This window comes from Pempheris klunzingeri, chromosome 9 (genome assembly GCF_042242105.1).
Source record: "Pempheris klunzingeri isolate RE-2024b chromosome 9, fPemKlu1.hap1, whole genome shotgun sequence".
Lineage (NCBI taxonomy): Eukaryota > Metazoa > Chordata > Actinopteri > Acropomatiformes > Pempheridae > Pempheris > Pempheris klunzingeri.
In genome coordinates this window covers 16561204-16582692 of record NC_092020.1, presented here as the reverse complement: position 1 = coordinate 16582692, position 21489 = coordinate 16561204, and the positions used below count along the sequence as shown (strand labels likewise).

At 38.1% G+C, this 21489-nt stretch overlaps 2 protein-coding genes across 3 annotated transcripts; one reads left to right on the top strand and one right to left on the bottom strand.

The window, feature by feature from the left end:
* Nucleotides 1-971: 971 nt before the first annotated feature.
* Nucleotides 972-5368, bottom strand: pdzd11 (PDZ domain containing 11). Of its 2 annotated transcripts, none has more exons than XM_070837113.1 (6): nt 5348-5368; nt 4667-4764; nt 3724-3864; nt 3324-3422; nt 2341-2401; nt 972-1530 (listed from the first exon to the last, which is right to left on the bottom strand). In XM_070837113.1, exons 2-6 carry the CDS (start codon nt 4757-4759, stop codon nt 1496-1498), a joined length of 429 nt encoding a protein of 142 aa, XP_070693214.1. In that variant the 5' UTR covers nt 4760-4764; nt 5348-5368; the 3' UTR covers nt 972-1495. The 2 variants fall into 2 exon arrangements, with proteins under 2 accessions (XP_070693214.1, XP_070693215.1); XM_070837114.1 differs by lacking the exon at nt 5348-5368 and adding an exon at nt 5189-5210.
* Nucleotides 5369-9141: 3773 nt separating this feature from the next.
* gdpd2 (glycerophosphodiester phosphodiesterase domain containing 2) lies at nt 9142-21165 on the top strand. Its single transcript, XM_070837123.1, has 16 exons — nt 9142-9248; nt 12742-12964; nt 13695-13798; nt 13983-14076; nt 14519-14578; nt 14680-14778; nt 14922-15015; nt 15631-15776; nt 16435-16517; nt 17685-17847; nt 17959-18165; nt 18254-18402; nt 19261-19408; nt 19579-19661; nt 19762-19790; nt 20574-21165. Exons 2-16 carry the CDS (start codon nt 12878-12880, stop codon nt 20627-20629), a joined length of 1602 nt encoding a protein of 533 aa, XP_070693224.1. The 5' UTR covers nt 9142-9248; nt 12742-12877; the 3' UTR covers nt 20630-21165.
* Nucleotides 21166-21489: the final 324 nt, after the last annotated feature.

The window sequence follows — 21489 nt, the reverse complement described above, 5'->3', positions numbered from 1 at the left end:
CTGCTAACATCGGGGTCTCCACTGCACACAGATACACAGCCCAGTACAGATTTGACCTCCACGCTAAGATACGGGGCTAATGTGCTTTCATCATGCACTTCCATAGCATGTTAGAAGTTAAACTTGTCAACAGTTTGGCATCTCAAATATACAGTATATGCGATAAATATCTACAACATCATCCAGTCCAGGAGCAGCTCATGAATGAAACATGAACAAAATAAATACTTGACAGTGTTACAGTAAAGCAGGGCCCACAATATCAGTCACTGAAATATATTTACACAACTTAACATCTACACAATTATTATTTTTTTGTTAACTACTGAAAACATGTATCCGCAGTATATTCACAGTGACATTTAGATCAGTAATATTTAAAGTCTACCAGAAGTCTTGCACTACCATTTGCTGTTACAATATGCAAGACTATATTGTCTTTGTACCATGTGTCAGTGTGTACTCAAGTCGAAGGCGTATGTACAGTTGTTATACATAAACACTCAGTTGCCAGTTTATGAGGTACAACCAGCTAAAACAAATGCAGTCCAATACAACTGGATACTGTCGAACAGTATATAAATCCTGTCTTTGTGAAGGTTATTATGTTCTGTTTTTTGTTGCAGCTGTTTTAGTGAGGTGTTGATTCACCTGTGTGGTCAGATCATTGTTTGTGGTGCCTTAGAGCTGTACTGCTGTGTTTTCTACTATCTAGTCTGCCCTCATTAATAGAAATGGAAAAACGAAATATAAAAAAAACAACAAAAAACAAAGCATTAGAACGTTGATATGTGATTCAAAGTGCTTGGAAAACCTCCAGTAGTACTTGGATCTTGAGTTAAAATCATTTTGCCAACCTTTTAAAACAGTTTCAACAAAAAGGTAGAAGTTAGGATTTTCTTGCAAGACTGTTGTGTTAGACTGCATTCCTTTTGATGAGTGTAACTAATAAACTGGTAACTGAGTGTATGTGCATGTATGTCAAGGCAAATGTGTAAAACACGCCCAAGTGCTACTCTGTACTTGATTAAAATATATTTCTAATATTACAATTGAAACATCTCATTAGGGCTGGAGGATGGTGAATAAAGGTAATGCTTGATTAAATTATGCAGGGTCTATAAATGTTATGCTTGACTGAGAAATATGTATCAGTTACATAATTTGTTATATCAAATGTCTATTGAGCTTCAGCTTACACATTCATGAATTACAAGAAACTATTAAAATGACTTCCTGTGAATCCATCCCAGCAGAGGACTAATCATCATACATCACAGGAGATTAGAAAGCCCTCTGATATTTGGGTGAGAGAGGAGACCAACTGTGTACCAGAGTAGATGTTGTCCTTACATGGAGGACTTTGACTAAGGCTGTTAGTCATACATCAGTCATCTTGAAGCTGAGACAGAATGGAGGCCAGAGTCTGTGGGAGGAGGGTAATGACGTGCAGTGACGAGACTGTCCGCCTCTCTCTCTCTCTCTCTGCTGCCATCTAATGTACAGTCCTCTCCTTCTGCCTTTGGTAGTCTGATTAAAGAACACACACGTACGCAACATTATAAGCCACATTTTTTGTTGTGGAAGACATGCAGTGAGATCAGTCCATTAGATATCTCAGCCACAGTATGTGGGTAATGTAACATGGTGGCATCTAAATGCTGATAAACTTCAAATTCTTGACGTTTGGTTCCTCAGAATGAGATATGTTCTAAACTTTCTTTACCTATTTACTTTTTACTATCATTTTGATAAGTCATATGACTTCCAATGTACAGAAGTATAAGCACAAGCTGATAAAAGTCTCAACTTATCTATAAATTAAAAACAGATTGGAATCTGCTATGATGACCAAACTGAGCACAAAATCTTCCTTTGAGATGAATCAAGTTCTACTTTTGGAAAGTCAAGACAACAGGTAAGGGTACAGATGTATAATCAAGCTTATTATCAGACATGCATCTTCTGTATTTTTAGCCAAATTATACACTAATTTTAACCGTAACGAACAATATCGTAATTACTCTCCTGATAAAATATCTTTCATGGTATAATTTTTTCTTCAATACCAAAGCAACCAAAATTAAATTTAGCTTTAAGCAAGAACCTCTTATATATTCTCAACAGGTTTTATCATTCTTAAAATTGGAATTTATAGGCCATTTGCCCAATAATACAAATATTTAGAAAAAGATTGCTCAGCTATATTTTTAATTTCTGTATACACTGTCCAAAAACCTGGGCAAAAACACAAAATGGTCATTTCTAGTTCCATTGTTAATTCATGCGATTCAGAGATTGTCGTCATGCTTTGATGGGATTTTGTAGAGTTAGACTTACTGTAAGGAAAGAAGCGAACCCTCATCAGTATTTCTCGTGCAGTCTTCAGAATCTCTACAGCCTAAAGAGGAGAAGAAATTAACTTCAAAAAAGGCTCTCACCAATAAAAAAATTTATCTGGCAAAATGAAAACTACAATGCAACTCTGGCCTACCCTCACTGAGGCAGGATTTGTATGAGATATTTGCTCCTTCATTTACAGATATATTTTAGCATACTTCAATGAGAATTTAGGCATTTAAATACTTAACTGGCCCATTTTAAAATAAAGATCCGTTTAGCACAGATGTCTGCAAAAATAACTGACATAAACAACCATCTTAAGCACCATAATCTATACAAATGTAGTCTTAATTTTGCATTTTCACACCCTGACTGGAAACCCTAAATTGACTTAAGTTGTAACAATTTACTTAAACTTCACTTGTCAGAATATTACTTTTGGTTTAGATCCGAATGAAATACCAAACCCAAAAATATGCTCCATTCTTATGCACTTTGTTTTTTTGTGGGATTTTATCCTCAAGGCTGACAGATCAGCCTGTTTTGACCAGGGGACCAATGTTCAACCTTTAAAAATATACACTTGCTTTTTGTTGTTGTGTCCATTAACTTTTCTGCATGTTGTGGAGTAAAAGTGATAACAAATATCTGTTAAAGCTGCACTTTCAGCATGTTCTGACTACAATAAAAATGACAGACCGACCAATGTTGCAGATGTATGTGAAGTTATCCATTATCCTTTACTTGCATCCACATTAGCTTCTACAATGTGGCCACTAGTCTCCCCGGGGCCCATTGTTGTAGGTATGCAGTGAAAATGTCATTGACCAACCACTTAATGTGAATGAAAATATATTAAAACATAATTAACATTCCTTTCTCAGTATCACTAATATTCCACTACACAGACAGATACTGTATAATAATTTGCCATTTAGAATCTGTTTGGATCTCTGCTTAAAAGCACTGCTCTGGCTTACTCTTGAGTGCTCTATGTCTTGGAAATCAACCTCATTCACAGACAGAACCTGGTCTCCCTCTTGAAGCCCTGCTCTGTGGGCATCTGAGTCTGGGACCACCTGCCAACACATCAGACGAACACAAATTATAAATCAGAGTGTGGAAATTTTTGAAAAGCAGACCTTTAGTCAGATAAGATAAGATAAGATAAGATATTCCTTTATTTATCCCACAATGGGGAAATTTCAAGTCAGCAGCAGTTCTGATTCACACATACAAAGAAAGGGAATAAAAAATATAAAATATATATATGTTTACATGTACAGTATATACAAAGTATATACAGCAGCACATCAAGTATGAATGCCAGTAAAAGTCATGCCAAACACCAGTGCTATTTACACACACACACACACACACCTTGGATATAAAGATTCCCAACTGTGACGCCTTGCCCCCGCGTATGTTGAAGCCCAGCTGTGCTCCTGGAGGTTTCTTCAACACAATGGTTCGTGGTAGGAACTGGGTGAGTTCATTGTTGTAGTCAGGCTGATGAACCCGCTAAAAATGTACAAAGCAAAATCAAAACTGACAATGTACCAGATGGCATGATATCCATTATGACTCTGTGAGCTGGATTTTTTTAACCTGCAGAAAATAGTATTACAGGACATCACATACCAAAAATATATGTACTGAGTTAATTCCCTTATATTGGAAAACTTGGAAACTGCAGATTGAGAAAAAAATCTTAACTCAAGGTCCACTTATTTGCTTTTTGCAAAGCTTTAAATTGCATCACATAGTCTTCTTCACCTTTGGTGTCTTATGTAAATGTCTCCTTAATCCTTCTTCTGTAGAACCCTGACTCCTGATCAATGACTTTGACCCCCTCCCAGTCAATGCGGTGATCAGTTTTACTCTGAACACCGGTTGTTGTGTGTTGCTAAAGTCTCTTGTCCAGGGATGAAAACAGACTCCATCAGTTCTATCTAAACACGGGAAAAAGGTCAAAACATTGACAGGAAGAGAGGTCAAAGCCATTGACGAAGAGTCAGACAACAGCCAGTGAATGATTGTGGACTCCATTCACATCCAACACCAGAGGGCGCCTTTAAATAGTGACAGGGGCTGTAACCTCATCCCCATAACTTCCTAACTTTAGTCTCATACTTGGGGCCTGTGATGTCATCTGTGCCATCTCCATGGCAGTATAGAAAATTCCATCCTCTGATGAAGACCTGAAGATGCAGTTTAAAGTTTCAGATCAAGCTAGTTAGACCCGGTAGTACTTTGTCAAAGGTATGTATGGGTTTAAGCTCTACTTGGGTTTAAAATGTGGCTCTACTCCTATGTGGAATACCTCGTGTGGAGGTATCCATGCTGGTGGGTTCTCATAAGAGGGCAGGAAAACCACTGGGAGCTGGTAATCATCATAAGGAATTTTCTGATCCATCGTTTCTGAAATGCACCAAAACACAGAGAAGTACATTGTTATGACAAAAAATCTTCCTCAAGGTTTAGCATACTGATTGCTATAAAAAAAACAAACAGCTAACACCTATGTTGATGAGTCCGTATTATTACTAATTAATGCTATATGCATGACAGTTACATCAAAAGGAGCAAAACAGAACACTACATGTCACTGTATGGCAGCTACGTTCAGATCACATAGTCTGTGCTAGCTAGTTCTAAGTTATACTGGAGGCCGGTTTCCAAAGAGTAAACATGGACATAACACAGATTCTGAAATGAATGTGAATATGATGAAGAACATTTAGCTCAGATAAAATGAAGTGAGCTGTACTTCAGCAGCAGACGGTGGATAATTTCACACTGCAAACTACAAGCGAGATGCTAGCCGAGGCTACAGTTAGCTTACTTGCTAACTTCCAAACGAACCCGCTTAACTCTCTTCATCGCAGATCACCCATCGCTAGCATTCACTATTATCATCAACTGAACTATAGCGATGAAGACGCAGCAACACCCGATGGTGAAAAAAGCAAAGTGACAGCCATAAAACAACAAATTATCTCACCTGTCGGTCTGAAGGCTATCAACAAACAGACTATGACAAGCCCTGTTTGTTGTATGTACCGATGGCTGCCACTTAGCGCACTACCGCCACCTACCGTCAGGGAGGAGTCACGCCAACATGCAGTCCAGCAATTATACTGAGGGTGTCGTCCTTTTGTCGTCGTACCCCAGTACTCTGTCCACTGGTTTATTTTAGTTTCATTTATTTCCTCCATTGTATGTACATTGAATTAATTTCTTTTGCCAATGCTTTTTCATTTGCAGGGAGACTGTGCATGCTGGGATCTGCATCAGTGTGATATTTTTCCCCATAACTCACTATTGAGTTTGAATTGAATTAGTGAACAAACGTTCATAAAGACCCTTACAGGCTGTGCACGCCCCAATGCCTGTGAGCGCTGATACAGAGTCACTGAATATATACATTTGAGTAATCTGATGCAGTTGTTTTTTTTTATTCATACCTGGCAACTGGGAAGTAAAACTGCAGAACCGGTTGCATATATTTGTGGATCCTTTGATCCATCGGCGTGTACTGTAACAAAAGCTTCTATTAACACGGCCTTGTTGGTTACTGCATTTTTTATGAATGAAAAATCTCCATTTTATCAGTAATATTCCCATTGAGATTCAAAACATCTTCAGCACAAGAGTCATGGCCAAGACAGCAGCATAAAAACGTTTCACATAAAAAAAACAAGCAGAAATTGCATCAAACAATGGATGAACTTAAGTAACAGGACATGTGCATTCAGAGGTCAAATATTCCTTAATTGTAATCTTTAATTCTTATTAAGTAATCTAGTTTAAGATCACTCTGTATTTTAATTTCTTTCACTTCTGTACCTCCTGTTCATCTATTTAACCATCCCCCACACCTCTCCTACCTGACTAATGTGCCCAACTGAGTCACAGTATTTTCATACAAGTTAAACACCCTTGTCTCCCACCATCTGCCATATCTTGCCTAACATCCACATAACCATATAAAACAAAATCCAACTTCCTCCACAAACGGTTTAAAATCTTGTCCGTTCACATTCAGGGTTCTTACGTTCTACAAAAGCATCACATTTATTAGGAGCGCCAGCCCACACGTGCTGACCCCTGACTTGATTGTATGCTGAGCTCATCCCGTTTCTCCTCCAGTTTACCATTTATCATATCAGAGCACTGCAGCTTTAACAAACAAGCCTGGATCTTTTCAGGTTGAAATTTAACATTAGACGTTGCATTTATCGACCCTGCCATAAAGGTCACCAGTTCCTTCTTCTCTATCCCTACATTTTTCTGATCTTGCTGCTCTTTTGGTGGTATTTGTTCTCTGATGCAACAAAGAAATCTTAATCTGAAACCTTAATTTATCTTTTTCTGTCCAGCCCTCTTAGCTGCCTCTGCATGAGAAACCTTTTCCTTATCTTGTATCTGTTTCACCCCTACCTCCAGTTTCAACACTTCACAGCCCGATGAGAAACACGGTGATAACTTTCACAGTCACGACACTTTGATCGCATTCCCCACCACAATCAGCACATCTTTTCTTTCATGTGCACACCTTAACCACATGCCCAAATACCTGGCAATTAAAACACCTCAAAGGCTCTGCTATGGTGTTGCTAACAATGGGAGAGCATTTGTCTCAAATAGAATCAAAACTTTTTCTCTCTCTCTTTTATTGATTCAATGTGAAAAGTTAAGATCACAGATTCTAAAGCTTTCCCATCTGAGCTTTCATTAATACAGACCGTGAGAGACACCAGTGCAACCAGACACGCTGTAGTCAACTCTGCTGCATGCTTCCTGTCTGTTTTACATGTGATAATTATATTTTCCAGTCTCCTCCAGTCCTGCCATGACACCTGTTTGTACTGACTGTTCTTCTGAAGTGTCGTCTTTTTACCACAGGACCGGTGGGTGTGCCTTTTCTTCAGGGCTTCCTTTCAAACTGCACATTTCACTAGAATACACTTCTATACCTTTTAATTATTCTAAATTGTTTCCAGACACAAAGTGAAACCTGGTAGAAACCCTCATCAGGACAAGTCTGATATGATCTTGTGCAGAAAGTTGCAGCACATCAAACTGTATATTTTGAGACTAAAATAGAAATTGTGATGTTTAATGTAATAGTCACACCGTGCCCTTCTGTACTCATATATAATTGTAATTATATACCTACTTAATGTGACATAAATGTATTCTATAAAGACAGATTAGCTCAATATCCTTGTACAACATTTCACAATGCTGGTTAGTAAGTTAGGCTAGTACTAAAAATTGAGATCCCACAACTCCATATATATGATAATATATTTATAATACACACATTTTTTTCAACTTCAGCTGACTATAGAAGACAACTCAAGTCGTAAGTTGAAAAAATTGTGTGCAGCCAAATGTGCCCATCTGATTCTAGTTCGTTTTATTAGACTATGTAGATCATTTTGCAGACCTAATATGTGCACAGTTATATTGTCACTAAGTGCAGCTTCATTGAAGTCTGCACTGCTCCAGCACCACACTGAGCAAAAGTAAATTATGCGGTGAAGGGGACTAACATTTTTTAAAAAAAGAAGGACGAAAGAAAGAAAAGAGTAACTCGACCAACAATTTCTCAGTCAAACGCAGGATAGGGTTTACACATCCTAAGTCTTTACTTTACTTTACTTTACTACAGTTCGAATTAAGGTAGATATTTATTGTTTTAATGAATTTGTGGTTTAGAAAAAGAAAATGAAGCATTTTTCTCAGACTATGAATCACGCAGGTATGAAGCCGTGACATTAGTCACCAGTGTTGCCAGGTGGGAAATGTAGAAATATCGTACCACAGACCGTATGATCGTATTTTGGGGTAAATTATCGTACACCCGTCATAACCAAAATAACAAGCTTACTGTTGGCGACAGTCAAATATAATCGTTCTATATGTGTTTAAAAGCGTCCTCACCCACTGCTGTGCAGGTTAACTTTTTTGAAACAGTATTCATAATAACTGAGAAGAAAATAAGAAAATAAAGAGTAAATCTGGCTTCACTTAGTGAAATTTATTTTTGCATTCTCTCTTTGTCCTCAAAAATGACAAATAACTGCACATCTTCAAACTTAAAAAGTGCCTACTGCCAACTATTACTCAGTAATAAAACAAATCAATTAATTAATGGGGCATGATCAGCCAATCATGCTCATTATTCCGAGACCAACGTCACTTGTATCCAGGTGCTCGTATCTCACGCTAAACCAATTACGATTGGTTGGAAATGTCACATGATAAGAGATGCCCTTCACAGTTCACAAAAACTGTGGCAGAGCTGAGCAAGGCTGATTGGACGAAAACTGTCAAATTATTGTACTCTTGGCCTTTTTTTGGATTATTGATCGTACATCGTACAGAGGGCAACATTATCGTACAAATACGATAATTATCGTACACCTGGCGACACTGTTAGTCACCCAACATGGATTACACCAAGGTGAAAAACAAGACATGAGTAATATTTGATATCTCAATAGAGGTTGTTTTATCCTCTATTTAGATATTAAATCTAACTATAAATATAAATATAAAATACCGAGCTCTGTTTTATCTTGGGGCTGGTTTGGGTCTTATCTCCTCTCCTTACACACTTTCTACACTCTGGCAGCACACGGCTTTAATTCTCTGGCTGCAGGCCTCCTTTTGCAAGCCTACCTGAGCTGAACTGGTTGGATCCTCCCTCTCTGTTTGGAACACGCCCCCTCATCCTGCACCCATTCATGCGGCACCGCTCACATTCACATGCAATCCACGGACCCACTAGAGGGAAAGGGTGCGAGAGGAGCAAAGTGTTGGCGAACATAGTGGCTTTCCCAAGAAAAGGGGACATGTAGTCTGCGGAGAATTTAACTGCAGACTGATTTAAGGTGAGTCCGTTTTGCTTCGTTAGACTATACTGTGTGGATAGATAGATAGATAGATAGATAGATAGATAGATAGATAGATAGATAGATAGATAGACAGACAGACAGACAGATAGATAGATAGATAGATAGATAGATAGACAGACAGACAGACAGACAGATAGATAGATAGATAGATAGATAGATAGATAGATAGATAGATAGATAGATAGACAGATAGACAGACAGACAGACAGACAGATAGATAGATAGATAGATAGATAGATAGACAGACAGACAGACAGATAGATAGATAGATAGATAGATAGATAGATAGATAGATAGATAGATAGATAGATAGATAGATAGATAGCCTCTCGGAGTCACTGGCATAAATTGCATGATGGGTTTTGTGAGTTAAAGGATTAATGACAATTCTAGATTATCTGCTTGGACATTTTGGCTCAAAGCTGACAGGTTGAAACTAAATGGTGTTGTGCTCTTGAAGTAGTTTGGTCACGTGAAAATCACATTAAATCTCAACATGTCTTCACACACTTTTTATCAAACATGACTGTGGTGTACATTATTTGATTTTAAATGAGTTAGTTCTTTTTTTGTGCTCGAGATTACTCTGTGTGGTGTACTGACATGCACCCTTAACTGTTTGAGCATAACAAACACAAACAAAGGCAAGAAAGGAGGGAAAGAAAAAAGCAGAGTTCCACACCAATGCCATTATCAGTTCTGTTAGAGATGACAGGGAAAAAAACAGGGGAGAAACAGGAAAAACAGGAGGAACACTGACTCCGTTAAAAAAAACAAAAACTTTTACGCCACACTATTCACTTTTTGTGCCAAAAATCAAGATAAAATCACAGGACAGATTACTCAATGAGGATGTTAAGAGATGTAGATAGTTTAGATGATTTAAGGCAGTAAGTTTATTTGGGCTGTAAACCCACATTACAGTGCTGTTCAGGGGTTGAAAATTTGTGTAATTTACCCACTAAGTTTTTTTCTTGGTAATAAATTAAAAACAAAAGAGGGAAGGGGGCTGAGTAAAGCCAAATGGCAAAACAACTTCCCCACTTCTTCCCAGATGAAGTTGAGCTACTTTGACTGCATGCAGGTGTCATCAGGGACAGTGAAAGTGTTATATGATAGTGTTTTATTTTTACTTGATTTTACTCAATTTACCCGCGACCCTGACGGATAAGTGGTATAGAAAATGGATGGATGGATTACTCAATTTACTTATCACTGCGTGAACATTAATCATGTCAAAAACCTGACAGGCTGTTTTATTGCTCATCACTGTTCATTACAAAATCAGCCCAATGGCATTTTTGTGCCTTATTACAGTTTACATTGCCAACTGTGAAGTGATAACCACATTGTGACTGAACAAATTGGCAAGGTGTGTCTTCGGGTTATCTTTTTAATCTCCTGAAGAATGTAGGTAAACTATACGGCCAAAAGTCAATATACACCCCTACTAATTATTGGTTCAGGTGTTTCAGGTACATAAACTCCAGCAATTATCCATGAAATCCCCATAAACAAACTTTTGGAATTCAGAATGGGTCAATGGATGCCACCTTTACCACAAGTCAGTTTGTGAAATTTAGCAATTGCATGACTCCTTAGATGTTACTTGATGTCACCATATTTTTCTTACCTGCAAGGGTTTCTTTTTCTAGAAGGTTTGAACAGAAAAAAAATGAGCAACTTGGTGTTTCTGACTGTGTTTTGACCATCTTGGTTTCACTCTTTTTTTTTCACGTGCAATGCCTTCCTACTGGGTAGCAGTGTATGAGATGATGCAGTAGCATCCACTGTAGTGGCTGATGTGCAACTATGCCATCAAAACTCATGCATATACAAGAAAACAGCTTTTGAATAGCTGTACACTGTAGTGACCTCTATGCATGAAAGGGTTAAGGTAGCACCCAGGAGCAGCTTGGTAGGCCACACAAACTTTCAGAGGGGGGCCAACGAGTGCTCATTCACTACACAGTTCCAAACTGCCTCAACATCAGTACACAAACTGTGTGTTTGGTGTAGGAGGGATAGTGTTGGGGCTGGTTTTCAGGGTTTGGACTAAGCCCTTAAGTTTCAATGAAGGGTTTTCTTAATGATACAGGATGCAAAGACATTTTAGCCAACTGGATGCTTTCAGCTGGGAGGCAACAGTTTGGGGAAGGCCTTCTGCTGCTCCAGCATGGCTGTGCCTCTATGCACTAAACTAGAAATACATGGTTGCACAACTTTAGTGTTGAGGAACTCGACTAGCTTGAGTCCTGACCTCAACCCCAGTGAACACCTATGTTTGAGCCAGGTCTTCTCGTCTACCGTCAGTGCCCAACCACTCAAATGCTCCTTTGGCTGAATGGGCACAAATTCCTACAGACACTCCAAATTCTTGTGGGAAGCCTTCCCCAAAGAGCTTTGAAGCATGTCATTTAGGTGTGTTTATGTATGTGGTTGGAAATGAGAGTGACAATTAAAGCATTGTTAAATAAATAATGAGCGATGCCCTCCAGCTATGTTAAACTGGAACATATAAAGGACACTGTTGCAAGGTACTCAACTGAAGAGGTGCTCTTTAATTTGTCATTTCTGTTTCACTTTCCCCTGATGTGTTGTCACGAGGTGACGGTTGGGTTGCTCAGATATAATACTGTATAATACTTCCTGATAGCTTGTGCAGTGACACAAGGTGTCTTATGTTTCCTTGCAGTAACATTTAGACCCACCAACCGGTCCAAACATGTTCTAATTAGATGACAGTCTCCTAAATCCTGTCAAAAAACAGGTTATTTGATGGTAGGATGTCATTTCATTCAGTGTTGTGGAATGATTTAGAGTGGTTAGTTAAATTTAATATTAACTTGAGCATGAAGCATGAAGTCTGATGGAAAAACCCCAGAGTCAAATCAGGTCCAACAACAACCTGGTCATACAGATGCTTTTTACAAAAGAAACCTTTATTGCTCAATGCGTGTGTTCGGTGGGTGACATACTATAGGTGTAATTTCCCATGTCCTCTCGTGCTGAATGGAGCGAAACCTGGCACAGCTAGCAAATGATTTGCCCAAACATGTTGCTGTGCCCCATTCCTGGGCTACTTTTTCTAACAATCTTAACCCTCATAAACTCTAGTAATTATCCGCGTTCTTCACTCTGTTACACCGCAAACTGTTCGTTCTTTACTAGTTCTCAGTTTATTTGCTCCACCCCCTCTCTGTGCGTGGATGTGCCTGTCACTGTGCCTGTTTGTGAAAAGGCTCAATAGTGTGACTTCACTTTCAGGACGGTCTGTGCACTACTCTCAATACCCCATGGTGTGGGCTATTGTAAGTGCTGCCAGTGGCTATACCCCCCTTGCACACAGGCTCTATTGAGGGAGTTACTGAGCAGGGATTGCCTTAATGCCCAAAGAAACTTTTTTTTCCCTCTTCCTCATTTGCTTTCTGTCACAGCCATCTTTTTTTTTTATCCCTACACTCCATAGGTTTAAAGAGGTGAACGAGGTCAGGCATCTCCCCTGTATCCAGAGAAAGCGGCTTCTTCAAACTGTGTGTATCAGGTGTCCAGATTCCACTGAACAGGATACGTGCTTCCTAGACTGTGAATGAGGAGGACAAGTGATGTCTCAAGATAATAGCTGTTCCAGAGTTTGCAGCAGGGGCTTGTATAGCTGCCACTGGAAGCAGTCCAGTCCAAAAACGAGAAAAGTGAGTATTTTTTAGCCATATTTGTATTAATATTTACAAAGAATGTATTTTTATATGACCATTAGGAAGTTCAGATAAGTCTTAACTGTACCTCAGCATTGGTATTTACTGTACTGTAGTGTAATAAGTCAGTTCCAAATGGTTTAGTCGGTTTCAGTGTTCAGGTTACTCATGGTTTCACTGAGCATAACCTTTACAAATCCCTGTAATCAGGGATTAACATTCCACCAGACTGAATTCAAAAATATAACATATTGCCAATGTACTGTTTTGCTATACAAATCCTTTTCTTTTTCAATTGAAGGGGACACCTTTGCTTAGAGAAAGTTATTCACAAGTTTATGGAAAAGGAAAACTTAAATAAAGTGATGACTAAAATGTTTATTATGCATTTGTGTGCCAGGAAAAATAGGTAAACTCACAGGTCCCAACAGGCTTGTTATGGATTTACCAGAACTGGATTATACAGGGGGAGGGGGAAGATGTTAGTTCATCATTTTATAGGCTTGAGGTCATGACACAGTGCAGGGCACAAAAAGTATGACAAAATGGAATTGTTCAATCGCGTCCTCAGATGAAATTCCCTCTGGAATCCACACATACTGCACTTCGGCTCACACACACAGCACACAAAAGTTCTTTCTAATTATCTTAAATCTCATGACTTAAAAGCTTTTGAGTGTCAGTAAGTGAAAATGAATAATATCTCACCTTTTGGTTTCATTTTTAGCATGCATGCTGTTGGTTCTCAATTATCACTCTGGTGTGTCTGCTCTCCCTGTGCTGGATGTACATTTGTCTGGTTACTTTTAATGATCGAGAGGATGTTAACTGGTGAGTGATCACAAACCTCAGCGCGAGCGCGCACACACACACACACACACACACACACACACACACACCCACGCCCCACATTGAATCCAGAACAAAAGCCCAGAATCCTCTCCTTTCATTTCTTTCATTATTGGTGACCTTTATTCGACTAACCCTATGCTGCCCTCTATTGTTCTATTATCAGGCGCGGCTTCACAAAACTGAAGCGGTGGGTGAACTGGTTCATGGTGCTGATCATCATTTCTGCAGTGCTAACCAGCTACTGCGTTCTGCTGCTGGTGAGAATATAGTGTTGGTGTTTGGGCGTCGTGATGTTGAAGTGACTGTGCTGGAGTAATTACTAGCATGAGACTGGATATTTAGAATTCCACCTAAATAAAAAGACAAGGCCAGTTTATTTATACAGCCCCATTCAGACACAAGGGAATTAAAAGTACTTTACAGGGACATAAAATACATTAAAAAACATAGAAAAGAATTAAAATGGCATGTCGAAGACTATAAATAAGGCAAAAACTATCAAATGAACAGTTAGAATTTAAAAAGAAAGGTAAAACCAAAAGCAAGTAGACAAATTGTTACAGATTAGAAGGAGCCACAGTAAACAGCAATGGTTTAACCAGACATTAAGACAGGCTAAAAAAAAAAAGTGTCACTCTCAAGTTAAAGAGTAAGAAGCCCTGACTTTAATGTTTTATAATTTGATGCCATTCATTACAGCTCTTTGTGCTGTTCCAAGTTGCCTTAGGAGAATCACAGGAGTTACACTGGCTGCACAAGGTATCGTAAACATTTAATTGTTGATTTTTTTTCCAAACGTCAATTATCAGTTGATTTTTTTTTTAATTGCTGAATACCATATTTGCTATTTCTCTATGCAGATCTTCTTGTTTTTTGGTGTGATATTCATTGCTCTCGGGGTCACAGGAATTAGTCTCTGTTGGAAAAGAGAATGGCCGACTGTTCCTCTCTCTCTCCTGGTACAGTGAAGTTCTCATGTCAAGGGCTGAAGTGTGTGTGTGTGAATGATACTGAGAGTGTAAATGTTTTTGTTTGTTTGCATGGATCTTAGTTTTCTGTGTGCATCATGTGTTTTTTGATGTGCATGTCCTCCTTTTGACAGGCCACAGCTCCTTTCTTGCAGTTTGGTGCTGTCGGGGCGCTGACCCTGCTGAGCTCATTCGTCTTCCGGGGATTCCACACGGCCAAGGAAAAATGTAGGTCTCAACTATAACACAACGTTTTACTAGACATGAATTCTGGAAATAAGTTTGGCTTCAACTAGGAAGAGAGGTTCTCCAAGATAAGAGATGAATCTTGATCCCAGATTAGAAAATTAGGATTGTGAAAGAGTAATTAAAGATATAGTAAATAAAGAATAAAGGACACAGATATACATATGAGAGAAGAGTCATTGTAATAATATTCTATTGATTATCCATAACAGTATTAGGATTGACTACTGCTGGTTTTCAGAAGTGCTGTCATGTATCATGACCTGAACACTTTTTCCTTACCATTCAATATGTAACTATTTTATGTCAGAGTAAATGCAACTTTGTGCACAAATGTCCAAATGATTATCTATCAAGTTATTTTAACCATTTAACCACCATGTTTTTTGTTTTTACTTAGTTCAGAAATTTGCATGCTGCAAAAAAAAACGTGCAGAAATATTCATGCGTCAGCTCCTGTAAAGGAAGAAAAACACAAAAAAGGATACAAGAATTTGAAAAGCAATAATGATATTTATGATACTCACAATACAAATAATACTCATTATTTACTCACATTTCTAAATGGTCCTCACAGCAGACTTTTGTTCTCACCAGGGTCAAAGTTCCTGATTGCAGTGGTATTTGCAGCAGTGTCTGCAGCCATCTTCCTGTGTCCTCTGTGCATTCAGTCTCCTTGTCTGATAGAGATGCATGAATTACCTGAAAGGCCAAAGCTCTTTGGCCACCGAGGTGCACCGATGGTGAGCATCCTGTTTTGCTTGACAACATCTTAAAGATACATATGGTCAGAGTCTCATAGTGTTGCCCTGAAGGCACCTTTAGAAAGAGCTGTCATGGTTGAGGCATAGCAGGTTGAATTGAGCCTTTAGTTTATGTAAAGATACAAAGCAGAGTGGTTCAATCATAATTTAAAGGGATAGTTCCACATTTTGAGAATTGTGCTATTTGCTTTCTTGCTGAGAGTTACATCAATTTCACTCTCACAGGAAGTCACTGCTCCAGTTCAAGAAATAGTCCAGTACATAACCCTCTGAATAACAATTTGTCATTTTAACGATTGCCAGTCAAGCTATTCAGAGAAAGACATATAATCGAATACATACACTATACAAGACATTATACTCTATGATATATTATATTCTGTTCACTGATTTTGTCGTATTTTCACGTGTTCAGATGCTCTACAACTGGCTCAGGTGTGAACAAATCCCAGTCCGGTCACGTGAGGGCCCCATGTGCCATACTGCTCTGTTCTTGTTAGTTTGCTTTGCTTCTGGGCCATCAATGAGCTCAATTTAACACTGCGTATGGGGTTGTGTGTGTTCACACAGCTTTAGGGTAGTTTGTGAGCTTTAAGCACATGCGTATGTCTCACCCATCTGTCCTCACTGTGTTCAGCTGGCCCCAGAGAACACCATGATGTCGTTCAACAGGAGCGTTGCGTGCGGCGTGACAGCCTTTGAGACAGACGTGCAGCTCAGGTACAGTGACAGTGGGTTTTAGTGGGAAAGGGCGTTTAGTGGTTGAGTATAACAGAAAAGAATATAGAACAGTTTTTTTTTAAGGTTATAGTACACTTACACAGACCCATAGACAAATTACCCCTGTTACACCTGATAGTCTTTCCTTTCCTGCACAGCTATAATAACAATAACAATAATTAGCAAGCTCATTATTTACCTGAATGAGTTGGTTTAAAACTCCATATTGGGCTGACTTGTTTTAAGACCCCTAAATATGCACTTAATGGCTGCACGATACTACGCAAAAAGAGCAAGGCAAAAACTACAAGTTCCAGGCAAAAAGTAAAGGTTCAAGATCAGAGAGTTACATGGTTGTTACATTACTGTTTCACTGTTTAGGTTACAGAACTGTTACAAGAGAGAAGGCTTTAAGATTGAGGACTAACCAATGTGTTCAGAAAATGGAATGCTACCCCAGGTAATGATTTGGGATGTGGCTGCTGGAGTGTCAACATTGTGTCCATCATTAAGCCAGAGCCACTAACATTAACATAACATAACATAACACTAACACTGACCTCTGACCTAGCATCAAGAACTGACTCCTTCACAGCAGGTAATCACCAAACAGTGGTGAACAGGTCCTTTTCTAACTGTTTATTAGCAGACAAACTTACTGTTTGTATGGAATGATAATGATGAATGATGAAGATACGTAAAAAGGAAAAAAAATACATTTGGGAAAATAACTAGCAGGGAAAATACAAAAGAAGAATAACAGACAAAATAAATTCTTTAAAAGGTAAATACTAAAAAATTGATACAATTAATAGATAAAGTAAAAAATTAAAAGGGAAAGTAAATAAATAGGGGAGTTAATGCAAAGTTAAATAAATGCTGAAGCAAATTAAAACAGAAATATCAATTTATTTATAAATTAATGAATGCCTATTTTTGTATATATTTGATGCATTTAATGGCAATTAATTCATTTTTTAAAATCTGTTTCTTTATATACTTTCAGTTATGGCAATTTCAGTCCTCCATATGTTTAATCAATGGTGTTACTTCCTCGTTGTCTTGCATTTGCCCACAGAGGTCATTAAGGATAATAAATTAATTAATACACCTCTAAATGGAAATTATTAGGCCTAACAAAGGTTTTTTTTTACTGTTCTACTCTAGTAAAGACAGAATTCCCTTTTTGATGCATGACCACAACAACTCTGGTTTCTTGCTGAGAACGACAAACGTTAAAGAGAAGTTCCCTTCAAGTTCTTTCATCAACAGCAGCAGCTTGAGCTGGGAGGAATTACAGAGTCTGAATGCAGGTGAATGGTTCCTAAAGGTGAGAGCTGCGCTTTGACATGTGCTAGTCCACACACTCACTCATAAAGGTTTGTGTATCATATATCATGCAACATGCTACAGTCACAGGAAGTGTTATCTGACTTTCCAGACAGATCCTTTCCATTCAGTGTCCTGGCTCTCACAAGAGGAAATGGAAACAGCCAGGAATCAGACAATACCCTCCTTACTGCAGCTCCTCAGCCTTGGCAAGCAGCACAATATCTCAGTGATATTTGACCTTTATAGTCCTGACCAGGAAAATGACACAGAAGACATAGTCGACACCATCTTAAAGTCCGGCATTGACCCAAGCCTTGTAAGTCGAATTTTAATCCCTCTAATGGAATTTCATTGATATATTTCAAGGCGTATTTTGTTAAGGTGTTGTATTTTTCCTTTTATAGGTCCTCTGGCTTCCCTCGACAAAACGTGAATACGTAAATATGACTGCCCCAGGCTTCATCCAGGTCTACAACAACAAAAATGATATGCTTAACAACATGGGAAACTACCTGAATGTGAAATATAGCAGTTTGAGTATGAGAGAAATCAGGTAAAAAAAAAAATGTAACAAAATACACCATATTATCTATGTGTAGTACCAGGAGGCATGCACAGTGGTGTATTAATTAGAAGTGTCTGTGTAGCATGCTGAGACACAGTGCTGGCACTGAATATAGAGACGAAGGATCAGCCTCCAGGGAATGAGATTCAAATAATGTCCCAACCCAAGAGGGTTGTTGTTTCATGGATGAGCAAACAACCTTAGAAAAAAATTAAAAGAATGAAATGCAGTGTAGCAACATGTTTTGCAAGCGTGGTGAAGTGTTGCATTAAAAACTAAATGAACTCACTGTTCATGGACTGTTGTCCTTGCACAGGCTTTCTACATTTCTTCTACATAAACCTAATCACTGGGCAGCACAGTTTAACAGTTTACACGTACATATGTAATTGCACTCCATTTATCACGTGCATTTGTACATGTGTGTGTGAGGCATACATGTGTGTCTTGTCAGGGATCATGATGCTTGAGGAGGTGTATGCATCTGTGTGTTTATAGATCTATAGATGTATGCATGCAGTACATCACTGTACGCTTTTTATTGTGGTTTATACATTTGATTGATTTTGGTATTTAAACAAGTGCAAACATGATCTAATCAACAAATCCAAATCATTTATATATAAGTATAGACAAAAAAGGAAGGAGCATAATATATATAACATTTGCATGCATATATTCACAAATAGATACAAACATACACATGCACAAATACTGACTGTCCTGCTTTCCATAGAATCCTGTCTTTCGATATACTACTTCTCTCTTTATTTACCTAAGTTATGATCTATACATAGCTCTACTTTTCCTATGTTCCATTTCAAATGCCGTGTTTGTATCTGACAGGGAACTTCGGGAAATGAACGTTAAAGTGAACCTGTGGGTTGTTAATGAGCGGTGGCTGTTCTCTCTGCTGTGGTGTGCAGGGGTCAGCTCCGTTACCACCAACTCCTGCCACCTCCTAAAAGACATGGAGCAGCCTGACTGGGTCATGGTGAGCAACACATACAGTACTGCACAAACAGTAGCTCGTGCTTCACTCCGCTTTCTGTCTATTTTACTCTCCAGCATTGAATACCAGCACTTAAGGCTTTTATTTTGGGACTGACAAGTTTGTGCGAGTTTGACACACCTCGATCTTGTGGGCATGTTTGTGTGTTTCAGGCACGTCTGACATACAGGATGATATGGATTACAGTGAACATTGCATCTGTTCTGATAATGGTTGTACTCTACATCTTTCAGTGGTAAGATGAGCAGATGTTTGCTGTACACATATGTGTCTGTTGTGTGAAAATGTCTATGAAAGTGAATAGTGACCGATCCTCCTCACTGTTTTTCTGCCAGGAAAACACACAGTTTCTGCCAAAGAAAAGGTACAGTACATTTAGATTTTAAAATGTTCCCTTTAGGGGTCCAACTAATTATTCGTTTCATTATTGATTAATCTATTGGGTTATTTTGACAGTTAAATGATTAATTGCTAAGTCTCTACAGAATATTTCCAAAAGCCCTAGGTGACATTCAAATTTGTGAAACGGCAAATCTGAAACAAGGGAATGTTTGGTCTTTTTTCCTTGAAAGATTATTTAGACAATTTATTGATTATGAAAATAGTTGCAGATGAATTTTCTGTTGATGGATATACTTTCAACTAATTTGGACCAATTGTTTCAGCTCCAGACATTATGACAATACTGATGCTAAAAAAGATTATTTACATTATTAACATGCAGGTGTTCCAGATAAAAGCTCCTATCTTGATTTAAGTGGGTTCACTGAACAACTGAACATCGGTTTCTAATACAATTTTGAAAAGTGGTGATATTAATCCAAGCTATTATTTGGGTTTGACATGAATGAGTTTAAGAGTTGTAGTTTAATGTTCAATGAGGCCATCAATAATAGCACATTTTACAAATATTCCTCATCCTCATCCTCATTAAGAATATAGAAAGTACCAGCTCATGGATTTTATAGTTTATAATTGAGATGTAATTTATTATAAAACTATTAATTGACCAAAATCAACAATTGGGAGCAATCTATAAATCCTTTACAAATGGCGCCTTATTGGGAAATGGAACTCATTTTTTTTTACTGAAATGGATATTTACAAATGTATTCGTGTGTCTTTTTGTCATTTTTGTGACTCACAGAGAAGAATGCTTTAGCCCAGAATGAGAAAGAAATTCCTCTCCTACCTATTGGGTAGTTTGGCTGAATCCAGCAGTATGGAGTTTTTCTTCCCCGAATGACAACACGAAACATCCTTGTGTTTACTGCCAGAATGGTTTGGACCTGCATCAAGAGGAAAGCAAGTTAATGTGAATAACCATACACTGTATTACAAAGCCATGAAAACAGGAATGCTGTTTTTCATACATTATAACATGTGTATCAAACACCAGCACTATGCTACTGGTTGGCAATATCATTTTTTTCCCGTTCCTATATAAGTCTATCTTGTCAACTAGATTTATCATTCACACAGTTTTGATCATCTTTCTGTTGCTACTGAAAAATATGAAGCTTTTCTCTGATTGTATCTCTGCACTGGATTACCTCTTGGCACTTTATTTCAGTGTGTTCTTTCTGTTGTTGCTGTTTCAGTTTGTTTCTAAACGTTTCATTATGGTGTCACCACTGCTGGAAAAATTTGTATGTGACATATTTTATCCAACCCGGTCTTTGTTCTTTTGATTGTCAAATGATGGGTGTCATATTTTCCGCAATGTTCCTTTTTTTGTATTTGTGTACATATACAATAAAATATCTTTAAATAATCAATAATTATTATTCAGAGATTTTAATGTGCTACAATGGTGAAAAGAAAGTACTCACGTACTGTTCTTGAGTACAATTGTAAAGTACTATAAAGTAAAATATTATACTTTTCACTCCATTACATTTATTTGGCAGCTATATTACAAGTTTGCTGAAGAATCTTATATTAACCTGTAGTGAGCATATAGAATACAGTGCATTGTTATACATTAAATTAAACCAATCCACAAAAACCTATGGCAACCAGCAATATAATCACATGTGTGTATCCTGTGCACATATATGTTA